We start from the raw sequence: 25257 nt of genomic DNA on the forward strand, positions 1-25257 counted from the left end.
ACGCGTCAAGACAAAGCAGGACTTAAAGCTTGTACTAAGTACTCCAAGATGGAAAAAAAAAAAAAAAAAAAAAAGTACTCCAAGATGAACCGCTGAGTGAGTGAAGGGAGGGGCGGTGGGCTAGGAGGTAAACAGCTGGATTTGGGGCGTTTCGCAATCAGCCTGCTTCTCTGTCCAAGGTTCAAGATGATCACCTGACTGCTCTCCTCCCCTGGCCCTGGCGCCCTCCGAAACCTCCCTGAAAGTAAGACTCCCCCACGCCACCCTCACCTGTGCCTCCAACACCCTTTACTGACCTCGCAAGGGACAGTGGGACTGCACCGTCCCTCTGAGCTGTCTGTAACGGTGTAGTCAAGAGAGGAGAGCCAGAAGTTCCTTCTGGATCCTTTGAAGGACTCCAGTGGTTGTTCTCCTCACACCCACACCCACCCCACCTGAGTCACGTCACTGACAATGGACAGAGGCAAGAACCAAGAGGGACCAGTTATGTCTGCGAGGCCGTTGCTAGAATCCCAGCAACGCTGGAAATGCGAAGCTGTCCTAGGAGCCCTGGAACTTTGTGCTTGCTCTGGCTCGTCTGAGAGTGGGGGAGGGGAGGGGCCCACCGGGGCCCAACGTGCAGCCTGTATTTAACTTAGCAACCAAGAGAGATGAACAGACGGACAAAGTCTTCTTCAAACATGGGAAATGAGGTTTGCAGCCCCCCATGCCCTCTCTCGAGTTTTTGGTTTGACGTCAGCCCTTTTGTATAGGGAGGGCAGGGCAGCCCGAAGCAGAGAGGAGGGGCCCTGAGGTTCAGGACTCCCAGCCTCATTAAGGCAGGTTAATATGTGCTTACGTAAAGACGTAGAAGTGGAAAAGAAAATGAGTCCACTAGGACAAACAGCATGAGACAGATCACAATGGGTAGAGGAGGCAGAGAGAGTGTAACGGAGATGCAGGGGCAGGGCTGGCGGCCCGGAAGATCCAGATGGGGTCCTCAGGGCAGGCTGGCGATGTCTCTCTCTGGAGGGGGGCCAGCCGGCTTTGGGCTGCTCTCGTTGGCTTTTCCTTCAAACATCATGACCCTGGGTTGGAGATGAAGAAAAAGGAGATGAAGGGTTAAGACCCCTCCCCCCCATACACAAAGCTCCCCAGCCTTTTTCCTGCAGGCTCTTCAACAGAACGCCTCTAGGCTGTCCTGGCAAGAACCACACAAAAGATCACACTGCAGCTGTGCGGAAGGGGATGATGGTCCTACTTCACAAAAGAAAAAAACTGGGACTCCCCACCTGCTCAAGCAGGCAGTCCATAGTGGAAAAAGGGACAACTCTCCACCCCACCACACCCCCACCACACCCCACCACACCCCCACCCCACCCCCTCAGCTCCCAGGCCTTGTCCCCTTCCCCTATCCAAGCTGTCTGAAGAAGGGTGGGCTGTACCAGAGCTCTGCTCAAAATTACTGTCAAGTCTTTTAGAACTTTCCCATTGGGGAAGGACCGGGCATGGTGGTGCGCCCCTGTAATCCCAGCACTCGGGAGACAGAGGCTGGAGGATCACTGTGAGTTCAAGGCCAGCCTGGTCTACAAAGTGAGTCCAGGACAGCCAAGGCTACACAGAGAAACCCTGTCTCAAAAAACAAACAAACAAACAAACAAACAAAAAACCAAAAACAAAACAAAATAAAAAAAACCTTTCCCATTGGGAAGCAAGCCTTTAATTTCAGCACTTGGGAGAGGCAGAAGGATCTCTGTGAGTTCCAGGCCAGTCTGGTCTTCATAGCAAGTTCTAGGACAGCCAGGGCTACATAACAGAGACCTTATCTCACAAAGAAAAAGAAAGACCCTGTCTCAATAAAACAAAACAAAACCCTTCCCCTTTATGCTACATGCAAGTCCAGTCCAGCCTGGGGAGGAGACAATGTAGGTTCAAAAATGTAACCTTCGGGGAGACTGAGGGCATTTTACTGCTGGCCTACTGCTTCCAAGCTGACTGACTCAAGCTTATACAAAAACGGGCACACCATACGCTCTGGCCACACCAAAACATGGGCTCAGGAGCTAGTCCCTTGGCCTCTGTGGGCCTCGGAACAACACCTTGAAGGCGTGTGCACCTCAAGAACCACTCCTCGGGGCTGGAGAGATGGCTCAGAGGTTAAGAGCACTGATTGCTCTTCCAGAAGTCCTGAGTTCAATTCCCAGCAACTATAATGTGATCTAATGCCCTCTTCTGGTCCGCAGGTGTACAGGCAGAGCAGTGTATACATAATAAATAAATCTTCTTTAAAAAAAAAAAAGAACCACTCCTCATTACTGGCTCTCTCTGCAGACTGAGACTTTTGGCCAGTGGGCCCCAACGTTCTGCCTGTCTCTGCCTTCTAAGGCCTGGGATACAGGATTGCGCCATGATACCGGCTTTTGACATGGTTCTGGCAGCCAAACTCAGGCTGTGCCATCTACTGATTGCCAATCTCCATCCCCCTAGCTGAACAAGCGCCTTCATGAAGCAAGACAGGTATAATCCTAAAGAGGTCGCACATGGGCGTTTGCCATCAGCTGGGCACTAGGCTGAAACCATCTCATCTCACTAGCCCTCAGGACAGGGCTTCATGGGTGATCAGCTCCGCTTTCAATGGTCACACTGAGAATCAGCCAGGAGTGGAGATGCAAACTGTAATCCTGGCGGGTGAGAGCTGAGGGCAGAATTCCAAAGCTAAAGCCAGCCTAAGCTATACAGTAAAACACACACACACACACACACACACACACACACACACACACACACACACACGTGTACAGGGACACACGGACACACAGGTACAGATACAGACAGGGACACACACATGCACAGGACACACATGTACACACACATACATGCACATGGACACAGGCACACACACACACACACATATACACATACCCACACACACAAAAGAAACCAAAGTTCAAGGACTAAAGATAGCCTGCCCATTAGGGCCATTAGAGAACAAGATAGAGCTGACTTTTTCAGGCAGGGAGGTAAAGAAAGGGGTTTCAGATAGGTCTCATGTAGTCCAGGCTGGCCTTAAATTTGCTGTGTAGCTAAAAATAGCCTTGACACTCCCCTCCTTCCTGCATCTGCTGCCTTGGTGATAAGAATAGGGATGTGGAGCTGGGCGTGGTGGCACACGCCTTTAATCTCAGCACTTGGGAGGCAGAGGCAGGCGGATCGCTGTGAGTTCGAGGCCAGCTTGGTCTACAAAGCAAGTCCAGGACAGCCAAGGCTACACAGAGAAACCCTGTCTTGAAAAAAAAAACAAAAACAAAACAAACACAAAAAAGAATAGGGATGTGCCCACCATGCCCCACTAAGGCTGACTATAGCATCTGTCCACTGACAATAACCGAAAGGAACAGAAATACGCTGCTTTGAGTCACCACAAGAAGACGAGGCACTCACAGCTTGAGGACAGCCGATCTCTTGCCGAGCATCATATTCACAAAATCCCGGTAGGAGATGGTGTCGCTGACACCGCCTGTCACCTCCGAGATCATCTTCTTCATCTCCAGGTGGGTTTTGGGGACCCCCAGCTTCTCCATCATCCTCTTTAAAGACATCAGATCTGTCAAGAGGAAAAGCACATCTGTTGAGTGGAGGCAGGACACTGAGGCCCTGCAGGGAGCCGGGCATGCCCTACACCCCCCCCCTCACACAATTGACAATGACCGCCTCCCCCTGCAGGCTGCAGCCAGCGATGATCCTCCTGAGGAGGCAGGGATGAGTCCTCCTTGCTCTCCTCAGTGGCAGTAAAGGCCAGCAGGTGGGGACCTGCACTTCTAGAGTCAGACCTGGCCTGGAATCAAACTTTGCTCTTCTTGACTAAAGGTCCTGGGGAAGACTGCTTCCCCTCTCTGGGATGAGGGCTGGGACATGTCTGTAATCTAAGCAGTTCAAAGACTGGGGCGGGAGGATCGCTGCAAGATTTAGGCCAGCCTGAGCTACATAAGGAGGAAGGCGCCTTTAATCCCAGCACTCGGGAGGCAGAGGCAGGTGGATCGCTGTGAGTTCAAGGCCAGCCTGGTCTACAAAGTGAGTCCAGGATGGCCAAGGCTACACAGAGAAACCCTGTCTCGAAAAAGAAACAAACAAAAAAAAGATACAGCTCAGTCAGTAAGGAGCTTGCTGTGCAAGGATGGGGAACAGAGCTCAATGCCCCATAATTTAAGGAAATATTCAGGCACACTGGCACAAGCCTGTAATCATGGGTCTGGGGAGACCGACGAGAGGATCCAAGAGACTCGCCGGCCATCCAGCCTAGCCAAATCAATAAGCTCCAGGCCCCAAAAAGAAAGGGGGGAGCAACTGAGCAATTGAAAAGACACCTGATGCCGGGCGTGGTGGCGCACGCCTTTAATCCCAGCACTCGGGAGGCAGAGGCAGGCGGATCTCTGTGAGTTCGAGGCCAGCCTGGTCTACAAATCGATGTCTAGGACACCCAAGGCTACATAGAGAAACACTTGAAGTGTGGTGGGCAGTGTCACACACACACACACACACACACACACACACACACACGTGCACGCACAACCAGTTTGAAGGTAACAGAGAGAGGGAGAAACAGTTGTTAGTGTTGGGCAGACAGGATAGACAGGACATTATCCCAGCAGATGCTCTGGGTTAGGGTGAGCCAAGGCGCCCGGGAGTTAGCTTCCCCCAGGCCTGGGCCGCCAAACCTTCTCTGGCACAGCCCAGCAGAGACCCTTTCCACCTGCCACTTCCACTCTGCTGTTCTAGGACTCTCCCTAGGCCAGAGGGACAGGGAGCCAAAAATACCCCTTCAGAGCAGGAAAAGCAACAAAAGAACAAAATAGAAGAAAAACAAGGGAGGAACCAAAAAGTCGCTCCACCACCCAGGAGCCTCTGCTCGACCTCTGGGCTCCCACCAACATCTGAGGCTATTTCCTGAGAACTGTTCACAGCAGAACAATGGATCAGCAAAGGAGGGTGGGCAGGGCAGATCCTGGGGCTGTGAGCAGGGCTGAGGTGGGCAACACTATGCGCAGGACCAGAAGCTGCTAGGCTGTCCAGGCTTTTCTGCGAGCTGGCAGCTTCTGCAGCAAAGAGCATAGAGCTGACAGGCTGCCCACCACATTTCAAACTGGCAAGACTTCTGGAGGACACTTGGCCCTGACCCACTGTGACCCTCTCATTGGTGAGGGGACCAGATCCAGCTAGAGAGATAGTAGCCGTGACCTGATCAGTAACAGCTAAAATAGAAAATAGTAGGCTGGCAAGATAGCTCAGCAAGACGCGGAAAGGTGCCTGCTCCCAAGCCTGAGGTACTGAGTTTGATCTCTGAAGCCCACATGGTAGAAGAAGAGACCTGACTCCCTCAGGCTGTCCTCTGACTGTCAAACGCCCTAAAGGGCCAGTCCCTCCTCACAAAGAAATAAATAATACTTGTAATTTAATTTTCTTTCTTTCTTTCTTTCTTTCTTTCTTTCTTTCTTTCTTTCGAGACAAGGTTTCTCTGTGTAGCTCATACTGTCCTGGAATTTCCTCTGTAGACCAGGCTGGCGTTGAACTCAGAGATCCACCTGCTTCTGCCTCCCGAGTGCTGGGAATTAAAGGCGTGCGCCACCACTGCACAGCAGATTTTCTAAAACTCAGAGCTAGTAAGTCAATTGTGGTAGTGTATGCCTGTAATCCCAGCACTGGGGAGGCTGGAGAAGGAGATTTGCTTGGGGTCGTCCTGAGCTACACAGTAAATTCCAGGCCAACCTTGGCCAGAAAAAAACAAAGAACCCGCTGAAGACATAGCTCAGTGGCTAGTGTGTTTGCCTACCATGTGTGCAACCCTGGGTTCCGTCAGGCCCTGTATAAAGTGAGCACGGTGGCGCACGCCTGCAATCCCCACACTTCTGTGCCTTTGTCAGCCCAGCACCTGGGTGGCAGGAAGCAGTGGGTTCTGCTGGACTTGAGAGGCACTGTCTACACTCTTTGTCACTACAGGACAAGAGGCAGCAGCGAGCACACAAGAGACCTGAGGAGAATGAACCAGCGGCCCCTCGGTCCAGGAGTCAAGCAGCCTCTGCAGGTCTTGGGGTCGGAAGGGAGCTCTAGGCTCCGTGGTGGGAGGCTGAGCAATCCAGCAGGGAGGCACAGCATGAGGATTCTCAGACAGTGGAGCTGGGCCAAGAGATGGAGGGGCTCAGGGTGGGCTTGGCTTGAGGCAGGATTAGAAAGATAGTTGATGAACGGGGGTAAGGGGGGAAGTGGGGGCTGGGGGGGGAGGTAGAGGGGGCTCCCTTGGCCCCGAGGATAAATGCCTTAAGTCTCTTACTGGCAAAGACTGGAGAATCTCAACCCGACTGATAAAAAATAAAATAAAAATTTTAAAAAAGCTGTGAAGATTATCTGCAGAGGCGGTATTCCCATCCCTAAGAGATTCCCGACAAAAAGCCACAGAGCAGCTGGCCAGCTGTGCTAGCAGGCAGAATGTGGGTGACCCCTGAAGTTAACCTTACCAGCACGCCCTGTTGTCTGTTCTGAGAAAAATCTCCCAGACAAGATCATAAGCCCTGTTTACAGTCAGAGCATGTCTTGACCTCCTACTGACCTGTGTATGGTAAGAATTCCATTGGTCTTTGTGAGCTACGACTTTATCTTTTTAGCCCATTAAGCCTGTAGAGCACACTCATAAAACACCGTAAAATCTCATTTATGGAAAGACAAATTCTTCAGATAAGAAGTATGCAAAAACATTTTTACTTAATCTTTTAAACTTAGATATTGATTATGCCCTCGGAAAGACAACTATATAGATAGCTATTGTCAACTTATCCAAACCTAGCCCTAGTTGCACGCTCTCTCTCTCTCTCTCTCTCTCTCTCTCTCTCTCTCTCTCTCTCTCTCTGTCCTTTATCCTCTCTAATTTTTATTGTAATTTTAAGATTATGTGTATGTGTGTGCGTCCAGGAGCTGGAGTTACAGTTGTTTGTAAGCCACCAATATGAGTGCTGGGACCAAACCCAGGTCCTCTGCAAGAGCAGTAAGCACTTTTAACTGCTGAGCTATCTCTCCAGCCCTTTTTTCCTTCCGTCCATCCATTCATCCATCTATCTATCTATCTATCTATCTTTGGTTTTTCTTTTTTTTTTTTAAGATTTATTTATTATTATGTATACAGTGTTGTCTGCTTGTACACCTGCAGGCCAGAAGAGGGTATCAGGTTACATTACAGATGGTTGTAAGCCACCATGTGGTTGCTGGGAATTGAACTCAGGACCTTTGGAAGAGCAGGCGGTGCTCTTAACCACTGAGCCATCTCTCCAGCCCCTATCTTTGGTTTTTCAAGACAAGGTTTCTCTGTGTAGCCCTGACTGTCCTGGAACTTGCTCTGTAGACCAGGATGGCCTTGAACTAGAGATCCACCTGCCTCTGCCTCCAGAGTTCTGGTTTCAAAGGCGTGCACTATCGCCATTCAGCTAAAAAAAAAAAAAAATTAAGGTTGTATTTATTTCTATATTTATGAGTGTGTTTTTTTAAATGTGCACTGTGTGTGCAGTACCTATGGAGGCCAGAAGAGAGTGATAGATCCTCTGGAACTAGAATTGTTGGGGCTGTGAGCCACCTTGTAGGTGCTAGAAAATGAACCTAGGTTGTCTGCAAGAGCTGCAGGTGCCCTTAATCACGAAGCCATCCTTCCAGGCCCTCCTTTTTATTTCTTAATGAAGTTTATTTGGAGTTTATTAAAAGGCTTTAATATAGATCAAACAGACATTAAGAGAAGTTAGTGATGTCTGGAGACATCTACAGGTAGGCAGAGGTCTGTGAATTGCAGGCCAGACACAACCTTGTCTCAAAATACTAGAGAGAGGCGGGGAAGGCAGGAAAGGGAGGAAGGGGGCCACCAAGCCTGACAACCTGTCTGATCCCCAAACCTCAGACCCTACATGGTAGAAGAGAACAGGCTCCAGCACGTTGTCCTGATACACCCCAGCCCCCCATGCCCCCACCACCACACATGCACACACACACACACACACACCACATGTGCGTGCGCACACACCTCATACATCACACATACACACCACACACACACACCCCATAAACCATATACACACACATACACACACCACACACCACACACACACCCCACACATATACACCACACACACACCACACACGCACACACACACCATACCACATGTGCGTGCACACACCTCATACATCACACACACGCCCCACACACACACAAACCAAACACACACACCCCATACACCATATACACACATACACATACCCCACACCCCACACACAAACACACACACACCCCACATATTACATTATTTATACATAAATAAATGACAGCAGCTCATTCTGAAATTCTCTCTTGCTATGTGAATCAAAATCCCAGTACCCGCTCAGTGGAAGTCTCTGTGTCTCCTGCTGCTGGTGACAGGACACTGGTCCCCTGGGGCAGTATCAGGGTTTCATCAGCTTCAACCAGTGGCCCCCACTAGACCGGTAGGGTTCTTTGGGTCTCAAACCTTCTACCCATGCTCCTCCTTTGCCCAGGACCCACTCACCAATCTCTCCTTCATTGTTCAGGTCAAACTCCATATATTTCTCTGGAAAGCAAAAGCAAAAACTACCATTAGCTTGCAAGCCACAGCTCTCTCTTTAGAGCCCAGTGACTCCCTGGAAAGGGTCAACGAATCCTTGGGGAGTCCTTGACACCTGTCTCCAGCCCAGGAATCCAGTTATATAGCTGTCATTGCTGAAAGAGCCGAAACCTTTTCCTGACACCAGGTAGGCACGATTTAGCTATGAAAAAAACCATAGTGCATGATGTACTGTCCTGATGGCACAGTGTTCCTGTGTAGTTAATATGCTAATGGCTCCAGCCTGGTTGTTCCTGCCATATAAGGGCAACACACACACACACACACACACACACACACACACACACACACACAGGGTATGCCTCCTCAAAAGACCTGGTGTCATAATAATATTGCTGTATTGTGGTCTTGATATTAGCCTCTCTTGTAGGATTTCCTAAAGGATCATGGGAAGAAATACCCTAAAATGGAGATCTGATCGACTATGATTTGGACCACCTTTCCCTATGAATATGCCACACACTTCATAAATATTCATAAAAACATCATTACAGTCAACAAAGCAAAAGCTCACTCCAATCTCTTTGGGAGGTTTGCTTTGCTTAGCTTTGATAGATGAACTTATGCTTAAACTGCCTTACATCCCTTGACTGAATCTGTGTGTGTGTGTGTGTGTGTGTGTGTGTGTGTGTGTGTGTGTGTGTGTGTAGGCCAGAAGACCACTTCGTGACATCGGTTCTTCTCTCTTTTCATGGGTTTGGGGGATGAACGCAGGACATTGGGATTCTGTGACCAATGTTTTTATCTGTTGAGCCATCTCGCCATTACTGGATTGAATTCTTTCAAAAAACAAACAAACAAACAAACAAAAAAACAATATCTACAGTACTCCTGCTTGCACGATTGTCCTCCAGGTGCCCTGAGGGGAAGGTGGCAAGAGGCCATGCTGACCCTGGTAGGAGGAAGGCAGCCTACAGGAGGCAGCAAAGTGAGGGAACCAAATTAAGCCCTTGGAGACTTGCACCTACGAGTGTAGGGAGTGTGATGGAACAGGCCTTGGGGCATCTGCAAGTACCCCAAGAGGTGCTGATAGGAAAGCCTGGCTTTGATACCCAGAGAAGGACCCTAGTTCAAAGGTGCAATTGGAGACCTTCCCCAAACCCTGCCAACCCAGCCAAAGGATCTAGGAAAAGCTGTTAGGAAAGACGGTGGGAGCCACCAGCTTGGTGTCTTCTGACCAGAGAGCGCTTGTGTAGCTTTGGACATGTCACCCTACCTCAGCAGAGCAGGCCTTCACGGTCTGATCCGTACCACAGGGCAACCAGAATGGGAAGCACCCTATTCCCCTCCATTTCACCGGGCTGGTTCCTCAGTCTGACGTGTCTTCCCAGGCGTGCTCAGGGGCCCCTCAGGACTTTACCCTCAACTGGGCACCTCCATCCTGCTGACTTTGGTTTCTCCTTGCTCTGTGCTTACCCTTGCCCCTGTACAGGCATGCATGCATGCATGTATGCATACACACATGCATGCCCACACACAAGCACACACCCCTCAGGTCTCGTCCCATGTGGTTTCCCAGGCCTGCCATGAGCCTGGCGCCCAACGAACACCATCTGGAAAGCGGAGAAATGAATGGCCTGAGGACCTTTGGGTCTTTTTCTTTCCTACAAAACTATGTTTCATTGCTCCAGGTGTGGTGGCGCACGCCTTTAATCCTAGCACTCGGGAGGCAGAGGCAGGTAAATCGCTATGAGTTCGAGGCCAGCCTGGTCTACAAAGTGAGCCTAGGACATCCAAGGCAACACAGAGAGACCCTGTCTGGAAAAACTAAAACAAAACAAAAACTACATTCCACTAGGACTTCCTGCTCAACAAATGCAACCTTACCATCAATGAAGATGTGACTTCAGACCCCAAGATCCTGTTTTCCTTCCTAGAGCCACCCCCATGAGGAGTGGGCCCCCAGTAGCCTTTGCACACCTCACCTGCAGCCTTGCCCTGCTTCCCACTCCTTGCTTAAAGAAACAAACAAAACCCTCCATTTACCTAGGTTGAGACCTGGGCCTCTGGGGATGCTGACAAGGGTTCAAGTCTCAGCTCTGCCCCAAGTGAGCTATGTGACCCCTCTGCCAATAACCCTGCCTCCCCAAACCCAGGTTCGCTGGTCTGTAAATGAATACCGTTTACCATCTGCCTCCTAAGGATAGGGATTGGGGGTGGGGGTGGGGGGTCAGGAGAGCATGCCAGCTGTTATTGAACAAGGCTTTGCATGGGCTGACAGCACCTGCTGGTCGTTTTTAATATTACCTAAGTCCTGGCCAAGGCAACTCTGCTGTGAGGCAGGCACTTGGCCGTGGGATAGGGACGATGCCCATACTGCAAACACTTGGGAGGCGGATGGGATCTCCTGGATATCCTCTAGAGAGTCCAGGGTTCCCATCCCCCAAGTACATCCCAGAGGCAGGAAAGGTGGGTCTGCCTGGGCTTGCCAGGCTCCTCTCCTTTCCAGCCACTGGCAGAGGACCAAGCACCAGGGCCCTGAACAGAGGGACCTTTATACTGCCCCTCTCCCTACGCAGGCTCCTGGGCCCTGTTTTCTTTTCATCCTGTGCTGTTGGGATTCAATGGGTAGAAACTCTGCCACCCCCACCCCCACCCCCCTCAGCCCCCCTGCCCCACTGTAGCGACACAAATGTCTATTCTCCACAGGGACTCCTGAGAGGCTCCATCAGGAGGGGGAGATGCAAGGATGGTTTACAAAGGGCAGATTGTGTGCTGGGGCCCTGGGAGTGCGCAGGGCCTGGAAGGGGAGAATAGGAGCCAACCTGAGCCACACTGGGCAGCCATGGGACAAAGGGCCCGGCCCAGAGCAGGCCTGCAGCCAGGGACCCAAAGTGGCACAGGAAGGGGAAAGGGGCCTGCTCCTGCCTCTTTGGGGGACCCCTGCCTGTCTCAAAGCCTGATGTGAAGTCAGGCATTCTGGATGAAGCAGAGTTGCAGTCTATATGGCCAAGGAGTCCTGTGTGCCATGGGCTGAGGGAGCAGCCAGCTCTGCAGGGGGCGGGGGGCAGGCAGCCCTGGCTCACCTTTGAAGGCCGCGAGCTTTTCCGGGAGGTTCTCTTCATCGCTGTACTTCTGGTCACAGAGGAACTCCTACAGAGATGAGACCACAGGACTGAGACAGGGTTGAGGACAAAGGTCACCCATAAGCAACCCTTGGCAGAGCTCACCCCAGCCAACCCTCAAGGCAGATTCACACAGTCAGCTTGGTGGTAGGAAGTGTTTTCTGCAGCTTGGGGACAGGGCTTTCCAGAGATTCTATTCCAGAGAACTAAACACCTTCAGCAATGTACCCTGTGCTGTCCCCAGAACACCAAGCTCCCAGGATCTGGGAAGCTGTGAGCTCCAGAGCCAACTACCCAGTCTGTCATTCACTGCTTAGGTATGTGGTCCTCACATGACCTCTCTGTGTTCAGTGGACCATGCCCTTCCCCATCAGTCTGAAGGCATAGCATGCGGGCCACGAATGGCTTTGTGCTATTACCTCTGCTCTGGCCAGAAAATGACTGAAGGTTACCCTCCCGCCTCCGCTCTCAGCTGTAAAATAAAGCCTACTGCCCAGCGTGCTTTCCTTCATGCACTACAGAAGATACATATTTGAGCCCTTTCAGAACCAGATGGATATTCTGGGCAGCTATGGCAAAGATCCAAATAACAGCCACCTCTGGTGGACCTCAGGCACACTGGAGCGCTTTTCAGATCTCTCAGCCACCTCAGGAGGTAGCTACCATCACCATGTCTGTTTTACGTCTGAGGAAACTGATGCTTATACCGTAGGAAATCCTACTGAGCTCTACCATACTTACGCTACCTCAAACCACAGCTCTGAGAGATGCACAGGTGGAAGTTCTTCGCTCCTGGTCTCTGATCTTAAAACAAAAGGCTATTCCCCTCACTTGGGAGGCTGAGACAGGAGGATGGCAAGTTCAAGGCTAACTTGGGCTATGGATCAAGAGTCTTATGACTCAAAATAACAACAACAGGGAGTTGAGATGGCTCGGCGGTTAAGAGCACTGGTTGTTCTTCCAGAGGACCTGGGTTCAGATCCCAGAACCTACATGGTGCTCACAACTGTCTGTGACTCCAAGATCTGACATCTTCATTCAGACATGCATGCAGGCAAAACACCAATGCATATAAAATCAGACTAAGTAATTATTATTATTATTTTTTAACTTTTTAGGACTGGAGTGATGGCTCAGAGGTTAACACACTGATTGCTCTTCCAGAGGTCCTGAGTTCAATTTCCAGCAACCACATGGTGGTTCACAACCATCTATAATGTGATCTGATGCCCTCTTTTGGCCTGCAGGTGTATACACAGGCAGAGCACTGTATACATAATAAATAAATAAAACTTAAACAACAACAACAACAATTTTTTAAAAACTTTAAAAAAAAAGCCAGGTGTGGTGGCGCACGCCTTTAACCCCAGCACTCAGGAAGCACAGGCGGGCAGATCAGTGTGAGTTTGAGCCTAGCCTGGTCTACAAAGTGAGTCCAGGACAGCCAAGGCTACATAGAGAAATCCTGTCACGAAAAACCAAACCAAAACAAACAAACAAAACCCAACAACAACAAAGAAAAACAAAAACAACAAAACACACCACCACCACCACCACTTTAAAATTATTAACATCAAGGATCTGGAGAGATGGTTCAGCAATTAACAGTACTGGCTGCCCTTGCAGAGGATCCGAATTCAGCTTCCAGCACCCACATGGCAGCTCAGAACCACCTGTCACTCCAGTTCTAATCAATCTGATGCCCTCTTCTGCCTCAGTGGGTGCTGCATGCATGTTGTCCACATACATACATGTGGCCAAACACTCATACACATAAAATAAAAAGAAATCTTTAAAAAAAAAAATAACAAGGGGGCTGGAGAGATGGCTCAGCGGTTAAGAGCAGGGGCTGCTGTTCCGGATGTCCTGAGTTCAATTCCTGGAACCCACATGGTGGCTCACAACCATCTATAAAATGATCTAATGCCTTCTTCTGGCATCCAGGTATACATTCAGATATGAGCACTCATATACATAAAATAAATAAATAAAATCTAAAAACAGCAACAACAACAACAACAAAAACTATGCTATCTATGACTGCTTGCACCCAACAGGGGCAGCATCAAGATGCTATAGTTGACCTTTGCTCAGCTTGTAGTGAGCTACGTATCTGGACACAGCAGGAATATTCCCTTCCAACTAACTATTCTCCATTCACCATTCATTCACTGGGCATTTCCTCGGGGGCCACAGCCTGAATGCATTCTGTGCCGTACTTAGGCATCAGGGAGCAGTGAAAATAGGGAGGACAAAGTCAAGTTCCCATCCTAAAGCAGCAGAGTCCACATGGCTAGGGAGCCTGGGCAGACGGCTCAGTGGGTAAAGAGCTTGCCACACAAGCACAAGGACCCGAGTTCGATCCCCGGTACCAAGTCCACAGCCAGGCAGGACAGCATGTGCTTGTATTCCCCACCCCCACTTTGGAAGCAGCAGTAGGAGGATCTCTGGGGCTTGCTGACCAGCTAGCCTAGCCAAACTGCTGAGCCCCAAGTCTCAACCGAGCCCAGCAGATGGCTTCAGAGGAACAGCTCCACAGCAAGGCTGACCTCTGGCCTCTACATACATGTACACACACACGCGCGCACAAACATACCTAATCCCACCGAGATAAAATGTGCCAATCAATCTGTTCCTAAGTTCCAGATGTCGCTTCCCACTAAATGACACCGACCTGTACGCACACATCTGGAGAGCTCACTTCCGCCTCAGTCCATTGTGAACCTAACAGACTGGAGTTGATACTACCTAAGTGACCTCTGTCTGACCCTTCTGCAGCTCACATTCCACCCGTGTGTGGCTCCCCTCCCCGGGTTCAGAAGGGGTCATTTTGGCTAAGCATCCACTGAGGCCAGCACCATGTTATCTGACGAAGTCACCCTGGCCACTCGCGTTCTGACTTTACAGGCTGGAACACAAGCAGAGGGGTCACACAAGATGTCTCGTCCACACAGCACTGGGGAAGCACACGGAGAATTTGTAACTGATTCTGGGGCTAGCCCCAGGACACAGCAGCCACTGCTGTCCCCTTCCTGCTGGCTCTGTGGAGAGTGGCCCTTCCCCTGGGCTCCCTCTCCTAGCTCTTTGCCAAGCCCCCAGCCCCATACCAAAAGTGGGACAATTCATACTTGTTGGTGACCCGAGTAAAGCTAGTGCCTCTCAGGGTCCTGGATCCCTCAAGTGTCCACTGAGGGGCACGTTAGGTCAGTGGAGACAAGCAGTATCAAAAAGGGGAAGGGAGCCAGGCGGTGGTGGCGCAGGCCTTTAATCCCAGCACTCGGGAGGTACAGGCAGGCAGATCGCTGTGAGTTGGAGGCCAGCCTGGTCTACAAAGCGAGTCCAGGACAGCCAAGGCTATACAGAGAAACCCTGTCTTAAAAAAAAAAAAAGAATTTGGAGAGATGGTCCACAGTTAAGGGCACTGACTGCTCTTCCAGAGGACCTGAGTTCAAAACCCAGCACCTACATGGCAGTTCACTGTCTTTAACTCCAAGATTTGACACTGTCACACAGACACACATGCAAACAAAACATCAATTCATATAAAATAAAGGTAAATAAATTAAAAGCAAAGAAAGAGTTTGGGAAGGCTGGGCGTGGGAGCACACACCTTTAATCCCAGCACTCAAAGAGGCAGAGGCAGGTGGATCACTGCGAGTTTGAGGCCAGCCTAGTCTACAAAGCGAGTCCAGGACAGCCAGGGCTACACAGAGAAACCCTGTCTGGAAAAAAACAAAACACAAACAAACAGAGTTTGGGAAGGAGTGGATGATGAAGACTCAGACAAGATAAACAAGGTCCCCTGAGTCACAGTCAGCAAGTGGCTGAGCCGGAAATGAGCTTCGAGAGACCAGGCAGCTGGCCTCCCTCTGTCCTCATGCCCAGCGGAAGCAGAAGCCATCCAAGGCAGTAGGTGAGTCCCAGGACATGAATCGGCTTGTCCCCCCTTATGCTGGCTGCTCAGCCTTGGACTGGATGGGACTTGGAATCACCACGGGAACACACCTCTGAGAATGAGTGGAGGTGTTTCCTGAGAGGTATAACAGAGAAAGGAAGGCCTATCCTGAATTCGAGCAGCACCACCCCAAGGGTCCTGGAGTCCTAGGCTAAATAAGTCAGGGGGCAAAAAGGAGAGAGCACGTTGAGTGCCAGCAATCACCTGTGTCCTGACTGCGCGTGCAAAGTGACCAGCTATTTCACAGTCCCGAGACATGCTGCCTTCCATACTAGGATGGATGTCCTTTAAAAGTGCCAGCCAAATTAAACCCTTCCTTCCATAGGTTTCTTTGTGTCAGACATTTTGTCCTGGCAACCTACAGATGCCCAGCACCCTACAGTGGCCAGCCTAGAGCAGGCCCTCACTCCACCAAGTGTTTAGTGAATGCAGAAGCCTGCCATTTGTCCCCCACCATTTCCTCCAGACTTCTCTTGGAAATAAGCAGCTTTGCCAAAACTGTGGCTGCGTGTGACAGACACTGGAGTGGACTCCAGGAATGGAGTCACATCATCTTCCCTTGGAGCCAAGAGTGACAAATGCTCAAGCCACCAGAGTGACCAGGGTGGGAAAAGCAGCTGACCTACTCATGTGTGGGTAGGTAGGCCTGGGTTGGTTGGGACAGCTGTGTCCTTGGCTGGGAGCAGAGGAGACGGCTGCGCAGAAGGTAGGGTGGGAACTCAAAGGCCAAGGGGCCAGCTTCCACCTTCACTCCAGGCTTTGGATTCTCGGTTCTTACCCAAGCCCAGGGAACTCAGGTTCCCTGCCCTGAGCCTCTCCCACAGCCCTGCTTGGCCTCTGGAGAAGCTTTGCTCAAGACAGGTACCCTTGAACTGGACCTTGAAGTTGGGCTATGCAAAGACTTAGCAGTCAGCTTGGATATTTGAAAGAAAAGTAAAATTACCCACAAGGCGTGAACTGGAATCGGGATGCCTGAGCTAGTTCACTTCAGCAGCCATGTGAAAATCCGTATCTCAGCCTGTGCCTCCGTTTCCTCACCAGAAGAGGAGGAGGATCCTAGCTATCTCCTAGGCTTGCCTTGAGAGCTAGTGGGAACTAGTGACCGCCTGACGCCTGTCAATACTAACTGCTTGTTAGGAGTGTACCATGTCTTGTGTCAGCTTGTAACACCCACTCCAGAGACCACCATCCATTTGTTAACCAGATTCCCAAAAATCATTAACCTTGCTTGACCTGGCCAGGTGTGGTGGCGCATGCCTTTCATGCTAGCACATAGGAGGCAGAGGCAGGCGGATCTCTGTGAGTTCGAGACCAGCCTGGTCTACAAAGGGAGTCCAGGACAGCCAAGGCTACACAGAGAAGTCTTGTCTTGTGGGGGGGGGTCTGGGGGAGATTGGGGGGGATGGGGGGGACAAAACAAAACAAAAGGAGCTTGGCAAGGAGCAGGTAGACTCCTTATTTTCCTTCTAGACACACCATTTGACAGATGGGACAAGAACGTGGGCGGGGCTGCTGAACTAGTTCAAGGTTATAAAAGATCAGCACCTCCCTCGGGGCCTAGATCCCTGGGCCATCCCAGCTTCCTCCTTGCCCCAAACAAGGAGGTGGTGGCCAGGTCACAAATTTCTGGGAAAAGGAAGCCAAACGGGGTGCAGGGGAAGATGTCACCTTTCCTGAGATGATGGCAGATTATTCTCGGGGAGTCCTGCCCCAAAGGTTCATACTACCCCCATCTCCTTTCCTAATCCAACCTATTGTCCCCAAAGATAAGTTTTTCAGGAAAAACAAAAGGCTGAACGAAATATGGCATGATAAACACGAAGTGCTATGAAGGACTCATAAGGCCCCAGGGGAGGACTGGGAGTGTGGCAGGGTTAAAGCGTCCACTCCGCCTCAAAACCTAGAAGGAACATTTAGATTGTGTCCCAATGGTCAATGGCTGGGGAAACTGAGACCCCAGAGGGACCAAGCCTTCTGAAGTCATAATGGATGGACTTCAGGTACAGCGCAGAGGGGCTGAGACAAGGGAGGGGTGCGGTGAATTGATTGGGTGCTCCCCCAGGCTCCCCATCTATAGCGCTCTGTGGCCTTGGATGACTCACTATTCCACAATGGACCTCACAGTTGCCTCCTTTATAAAGTGGGGTCACAGTGATGGACCCCTTCATGGTCTGTGGTAAGGATTCAGGGAACTTCACCTGGCTGAAGATGACTTACATATAAAGCTGGTCTTACTGCCGTGTGTCAGCCTCACCCACAATGCTATACAGGGAGAGGGCACACGCATCTGTGCCCTGACATGATGTCATGAAGACACCCCGCCCCCAGAGGAGGCTAGACCCTCTGGCTACCCTTTCTCAAAGGCAAGCTTTTCTTCATCCTTAAAGCCTGGGCTTACGCCACCATCACCCTAGCTCCCAGCTGTCGTGGTCAGCCACCTGAGAAAAACAGAAGTCCCCTCTCCCTCCACCTCAACCTCATCCCAAATGCTCAGAGACCAAAGGGGTTAGTTTCTTGAACAAGAATTTACACCCAACTGGGTCCTGTGGGGACACTGACTATCTCAGCACTCAAGAGGCAGAGACAGGGGGGATGCCCAGAAGTTCACAGCTGTCCTCAGCTACACAGTGAGTTTCAGGCTGGCCTGGGGAACAAGAGACCATGTCTCAAAAACAAGCCAAAAACAAAACAACAAAAGCACCAAAGGCTAGCAAGTCCATGTTGTGTCAGGCCTCCGGAAGTCACCTGCCACAGCTCTGATTCAACTCCCTTCCTGAGCATTTGTTCCTGACCCTCCAGGCTTGTCTTTACACATCAGCTACGTCAGAGCAGTATTATATGAGCAGAGTGTTGTCTCGAATGCGTCAGGCTCTGGGTTCGATCCCCAGCATCACCATAAAAAGAAAAGGCTGCCGCTGGGCGTGGTGGCACACACCTTTTTTTCTTTCTTTCTTTCTTTCTTTTTGGAGACAGAGTCTCTCTGTGTAGCCTTGGCTGTCCTGGATTCACTTTGTAGACCAGGCTGGCCTCGAACTCACAGTGATCCACCTGCCTCTGCCTCCCGAGGGCGCACGCCTTTTAATCGCAGCACTTGGGAGGCAGAGACAGGCAGATGGCTATGAGTTCGAGGCCAGCCTGGTCTACCAAGTGAGGCTAGGGCAGCCAAGGCTGCACAGAGAACCCTGTCTTGAACCCGAGAGAGAGAGAGAGAGAGAGAGAGAGAGAGAGAGAGAGAGAGAGAGAGAGAGAGAGAGAGAGAGAGAGAGAAAAGGGCTGCATATATCAGCATCCTAGAAGCTGGCCAACAGACTAGTGACTGGTGCCCTGTGAGTGCCAATGACAGGCAGCATCATGCTGGGATCCTGTGGTCTCTGACACAGCCCACAGGCTCTCAAAGGGCCAGGGCCAGGCCACAAATGCCCAGCCTGGCACCGGATGGGCAGCAGGAACCTGTAACATGCACCCACAAAGACAGCAGGCTCACATTCCCCAGAACCCTTCTGGGGCCTTATCCGGACACGGTGTCCTCGCCAACAGATGGGGCAGCTAAAGACAAACACCCCACACAATAAAGCAGACCTCATAGAAATTCCATCTCCAGCTGTCCGTGACATGGCCACAGCAAGGTCACAACTGGCCAGACCTGCAGGGGACACTGAATCCCCAGAGGCCCACGTGACCCCTTATCACAATCTCCTTTATAATATATTAAGGGAAGAGCAAGAGAGACGGGTGCCCTCAATGCCAACAGGCAAGGACAGAGCGGCACTGCCAGGGACACAGGAAGAGACACACCTGCATAGCCTCCTGGGTCAATTCTCAAAGGCCCCAGGTGGCTGGGAGAGACGGCAGGAAATAGTCACTCTGGACAGAGATTGCCCCACACCCCAGCCTGCGCCCTCCCAGCTTCCTTCCCAGGTAGCCGAGGAGCTAACCACTAGGCACCTAAATGGGTCAGGGGATGCCAGACTGTCCTTCATTTGACCCAACAGAGCTGAGACCTGGGGATAGCAGCCAGAGATCCTTATCCTTCCTAAGCAAGGGAGGCCTGGGTCACCACAAAGCTGCAGCTGTCTTGGGGGGCCGGGGCCAGAGCAGTCTGTGGGTGATGTCTGGAGTCAGACAGACCCCATCTGGATCCTGCCTCTGCCCCTTCATTGGCTGAGCACCCCTGGGCAGGTGACTTCATTTCCTTGTCTCTATGACAGGGATATTATCGTCCTTGCCCCAGAGGGATGTTGAGGGTTCTCTCTCTCTCTCTCTCTCTCCACATGTGTGCTGGAGCGCGCCATTGAGGCGGATCAGTGAGCCGATGCACAGTGAACACCGGGCATGGGGACCCAATCGCAGGCCCCCACCACCCACTCCCACCCCCAGCTCATCCCCAGGGCACAGGCACTCCGAGGGGATAGCCAGCCCAGCCCTAGAAGCGTCTCTAGGTTCCTATGAGAAGACAGAGAAAATTTCTCCCATTGCCATATAAGGCTGGGCCTGGCCGTCCTGGGGTCACCTACCATGCCATCAGGGCGTGGGGAATGCCAGCTATGTGGAAGGAGTAGGAGGCACGTGCCTAGTCCAGCTTGCTCCAGTACTGCTGACATGTACACACCCACAGATGGGGCGGGGGGCTGGGCAGCCACAAAAGGGGTCACCGAAACACAGGGTTGAAGCAAATGTATATATATACATATACATATATGTATCCTGAGTTCCAATGTGGCTGGCTTCTTTTTTTTTTAATTTTTTTTTTTTTTTTTTTTTTTTTTTTTTTGTGGCTGGCTTCTTTTTTTGTTCTGTTGGGGACAGGGTCTCCCTCTGCTTGAGCCCCTTAGACGCTTTGATGACAGGCACACACAACCACCTCTGCCATTAACTCGAGTCCCCCTCCTCCTCCTCCACCCCACCCCACCCCTGAGCCTGGTAGTCTGTAAAATGGGGATGAGGGTGCCTACGCCACACAATGTTCCAGGCAAGCGTTCAGGACGCCTGGTGCAGCACCAGCACGTTCCAAGTGTCCAGAAAATGATGGCAGAAACCCAAGTGGGATCTTGAGGCAGCTCAACAGGTGAAGGCACTTGCTGCTAAGCCTGATGACGTGAGTTCGGTCCCCGGGACCCACGAGATGGGAAGGAAAAACCGACTCCTGTAAGTTGTCCTCACTTTCGGACACAGTCTATGTTGTGTGTGCTGCACACACATACGTATATACTAATAACTTAATGAAATTCTAAAAGTAATCTTTTTTCTTTTTCTTTTTTTTTTGGTTTCTTTGTGTAGCCCTGGCTGTCTTGGATTCACTTTGTAGACCAGGCTGGCCTCCAATTCACAGAAATCCGCCTGCCTCTGCCTCCCAAGTGCTGGGATCAAAGGCGTGCGTCACCACGTCCAGCTCTAAAAATAATCTTAAAAAGAAAAAACTAAAGTAAACCCCTAAAAGCTGTACTTATTATGTGCGGCTCCCATTGTAGGCTCCAACTTTTCCAAACCTACTTTATTTGGAGTTCTTTAAGTGTTTATACCTCCCTTCCAAACCACCTACCCTAGATAAGAGACAAAGGAGGTTTATGGAAACAGGGGAAATAGACTTTGTTAGATTTAGTTCCTGGGAACAATTTCCCTGGCATAGTGGGCAGGATTTCAGCAGACTAGCAGTTCCACCAAAGCTGCTGCTGGAACCCGGAGCAAGGGGAACCCAGAGCCTCAGCTGGGAGCCCAAAGCTTCGAAGCCCTGGAGCTGGAGCGGTTCTCTTTAGCAACGTTTTGAAGTGGAGCGATGAACAGCCAGACAATACCAAGACCCCAAAAGCCCCCTCTCTCCTGTATATATCTTCTCAGATTCTGTACTAGGATGGTTTTCAGCTGGCAAAAACCAAGCCCCGCCCCCAAGAGATGGTCCGACTTCTAAGTAGATAAATATCACCTGCTCTCTCACAAGTCTGTTTACCATCCCATCCATGGGATCAAAACAAAAACCTATTTACATCCAATACCTATCCCACACTTGGGATCAAAACAAAAACATGTTTACATGCACTACATCCCCTGCCCCCTTTTCCCCTCAGGGTCCTCTAGCACCACTAGAGGGTTCAACTTTGACTCCTGACTTCCTCATGATAACAATTGCTAAGATAGAGCGATTTTCCTGCAAGCAAGCAGCCACTGAGGCGGGGGGGGGGGGGGGGGGGGGGGTGGTCTCCTTAGAGCCAGGCTCATGGGCACAACAGGTGGTCCAGTCACACAACCTCCATACAGCTAGTCACAAAGTCATATCCTGTAAGGTTTCCTGCTTTTATGGGGCCAACAGGCACTGCACTGCTCAGCCCAGGCCGGCCCAGCACCCTAGAGTCCACACTCCAGCAGAGAAGGTATACTCTCAATGGAGGACAATCTGACTGTCAACACAGCTCTCTAGGATGGCGTACTCTGAGGACGTGCCACTGCAGCCATGGCCGTGGGTCAGGCTGGGACACTCAAGCTGAGGCACTCGTAACTCTGAGTTCGTCCTCCTCCACTGACTGTTGCAAGGGGTTCAAAAGAAGCCGCTGGGCCCAGCTGGCACAGCTCTGGCATCCCTCCATGCCCGCTTCCTATACCTGGAGACCTCACACACACAAATGATGATGCTCACAACAGCCGCCAGCTCTGCATTTCATACGTATCATCAGGCTGTGGGGGGGGTAAAGAATCACTACTATTATCTCTGGCTGGCAAAGGCAGCTCAAAGAGATGAAGCATCTTCCTGAAACTCACAGAGCCCTTGCTTGGCAGCCTGCCTCCTGGCTCCAACTAAAGTATGGTTACCTTGGCCTGTTGAAATGAGGGAGTAGCTCAGTCATCCAGCATAATTCCCTAGGGACCCACACTCTGGCTTCCATTCCAGCCCTACTGCAGCCTAACCTCACTCACGGGGAAGATCTCAAAACCCACATCCCGCAGCGAAGCTGGGGCATTGGCGCCTGTGTGGCCTCGGTGCAGCTGCTTGCCCTCTCTGGGTGTGTGAAGTCCTGAAGTGGCTCGATCACGGCCCCGACTTGCCCACTCTCCATGGTGCCAGTATTGACATAACTCAGCCCCTGATAGCCACAGCCACTCCTCTTTTTCAGCCACCTGCCCCCCACCCACCCTGCATCTCCAAGGGCAGGGCCAGCATGGAAAGTCACAAGGTCTCAGCTCTTTTGACTTGCCTAACTAAGGTCACCTAATGCCCGGATCCAGCTGTCTCTGGCTTGGAGTCTTGTTAGCTGTGGGTGGAGACAGCTAGCTCAGAACCAAGAAGCCCATGAGGCTGTGTACAAGGTCAGGTTCCAGGTTCTGGTCCAGAGAGCAAAGCAGCCAAGGCTAGGGTAGTGCTTAGGGGACCTTCAAGAAGCCCAGCAGGCCTGGGCCCGGCACCCAGACATATGTACACAGGCCCTTGAAGCTATGGTCTATGACAAGGGGCAAGGGAATGGTAGCATGGGAGGATCCAGAACCCTCCAGGGCCTCCTGGAGCTGATGCATGGGAAGAGACACCTGTCCAGGTCTAGGCCATCCACGGAAATAAAGGAAAAGGGAGATGAACAGGATCTCACAGCCCCGGCATCGCCAATGATGTCCAGTGTGCTAACCTCCCAGCTCCTGACCAGGGAGGGACCCAGAGCCTGCCACTCTGGGTATCAAGGGACCAAAGGGGCAAGTAAGAGAAAACGCATAGCCTTGTATCAGCTGGCATACCTCTGCCCCTCCTGTATTAATAACTCAATGGTACAGTGTTTGCCTAGCATGGGGAGGGTTCCGAGCTCAGTCTCCAGTATAGCAAAACAAGAAGAAGAGAAAACTCTAATACCCTCATGGGATGTCTGTTCTCCTTAGCGCTGGACCCAAGACCATGCCAGCTCTTCTCCTTACTGAGCCCACAAAGTGACCCTGCGGGAGATGAAAAGCCCTTCTGGAGACACCAGTCACATCTGAACCCAGATCCTGGGAACCCTAAAGCCACAGGCTGTGCCACCTCTTTGCTTTGCCAATCCAGGAGGCCCTGACACCGTTGCTTATCTGCTGGGATCTACACGCTCAGTAGCAAACGTACGGAGCTGCTATTGTGTGTCTGGCAGCAGCGGAAGGATTTCTTTCTAGAATTTCCCCAGCACCAGCAAAAAGAAAAAGGGGAAAAAAAAAAAAAAGCAGTCCCTCGGGCAACTTTTCTAAAAGCTGGTGAAAAAGAGCTGTGTGTTGAGGTTGGAGGTGGGAGGCGACAGGAAAATGCCAGCATTTGCCAGCCAACCCCTGGTGTTAAGATCTAGGGTCCATGGAGACAGCATTGGCCCAGTGGGGCCTTCTGGCGCCAAAACCTTTAGGTGGTCCCCAGCGGGCTCCCGGGAAGCCCCTGCGGTCCACACTGGGTTCCTTCAGCGGCCCCACCTCCCTGGTCAGAGAGTTACAACTTGCAACCCGAGACGCCAGGCAGAAAACTAAGGGTGCAGTGTACTTACCTGGAGTCGGAGGCCACACGGCAAGGGCCAGATATGCAACTAAGGAAGGCCAAGGATAGGGGAGGAAGGGGATGATTTTGTCTGGGGGGTGGGGTGGTACAGTGCGGTGCGCAAGGGGCCCGCACTCTGTCCTCCGCGGTGGCGCGGCTTACCCGGTTGATCTCCTCCAGCCTCCTCTCCTGCCGGGCTTTGAGCAAGCCGAACGCCTTCCCTCCTGCGGGAGACAAAGAGGCAGCGAGGAAGCGAGGGGACCTCCCGGGCCACGCGCCCCTCCGAGTTCCCGCGCGTGCCGCGCTGCGCGCACAGGTGGCGATCCAAGAACGCTGGGCGCGGGACAGCGCGGGGACAGCAGGCGCCTACCTTGGAACCTGTTGCTGACGGCGACCGACATGGTGTGCGCCCGACTCCGGACAAGGCGAGGGACAACGGGTAGGAAAGTGCGTCTGGTCCAGAGTTTAGGCAGCGTGTGGCGACGGGACCCAGGGGCGGAGGGACCGCGCGGCCGGACACACCCCGCCCCGCCGGCGGCCCGCCTCCCGCGCCCCTCCCCGCGGCCGCCCGCGCCAGGGGTATCAAAGCGGCTGTTTTGCTGGACGCTTGGCCAGCCGCCGCCCCTCTGCTGGAGGATGCCGAAAATGCAAGACGGTACCGCCCTCTTTCCCGGTCCCTGCGTCACCAGAAGAGACAATATCACGTCTCACTAAGAACTTCGCAGAGCTGGTTGCGAAGATCAAGTGCCAATAGAGGTTGTCACCTTACTGTCACCTTTGCCCTGTAGTGCCACTATGACACCAATTAAATCAATTAGATAAATACGTGTGTTGGGCGCTCACGGTGTACCTGACACTTCCCTCTGTGTGTCAAGTCATTCCCCAAAGTACGAGATAGGTGATAAACCAACCAACCAGCGACTCGAGGAGAAGCCAGGTTGGACGAACAAGAGCTAGGGTCTTGTAAAGAAAGCAGTCATGGCCGCACGCCTTTTAATCCCAGCACTCGGGAGGCAGAGTTCGAGGCCAGCCTGGTCTACAGTGCGAGTCCAGGACAGCCAAGGATACACAGAGAAACTCTATCTCGGGGGAAAAAAACAAAACAAAGCAAATAAAAACAAAACAAAA

At 51.7% G+C, this 25257-nt stretch overlaps 1 protein-coding gene across 1 annotated transcript; it reads right to left on the bottom strand.

Moving 5' to 3' along the window:
• Positions 1–555: 555 nt before the first annotated feature.
• Aif1l (allograft inflammatory factor 1 like) lies at positions 556–24654 on the bottom strand. The gene is made up of 6 exons (XM_051166720.1): positions 24500–24654; positions 24292–24353; positions 11675–11741; positions 8553–8594; positions 3421–3583; positions 556–1067 (listed from the first exon to the last, which is right to left on the bottom strand). The coding sequence occupies exons 1-6, from the start codon at positions 24528–24530 to the stop codon at positions 980–982; spliced, it is 453 nt and encodes a 150-aa protein (XP_051022677.1). The 5' UTR covers positions 24531–24654; the 3' UTR covers positions 556–979.
• Positions 24655–25257: the final 603 nt, after the last annotated feature.

This window comes from Acomys russatus, chromosome 24 (assembly GCF_903995435.1).
Source record: "Acomys russatus chromosome 24, mAcoRus1.1, whole genome shotgun sequence".
NCBI lineage: Eukaryota > Metazoa > Chordata > Mammalia > Rodentia > Muridae > Acomys > Acomys russatus.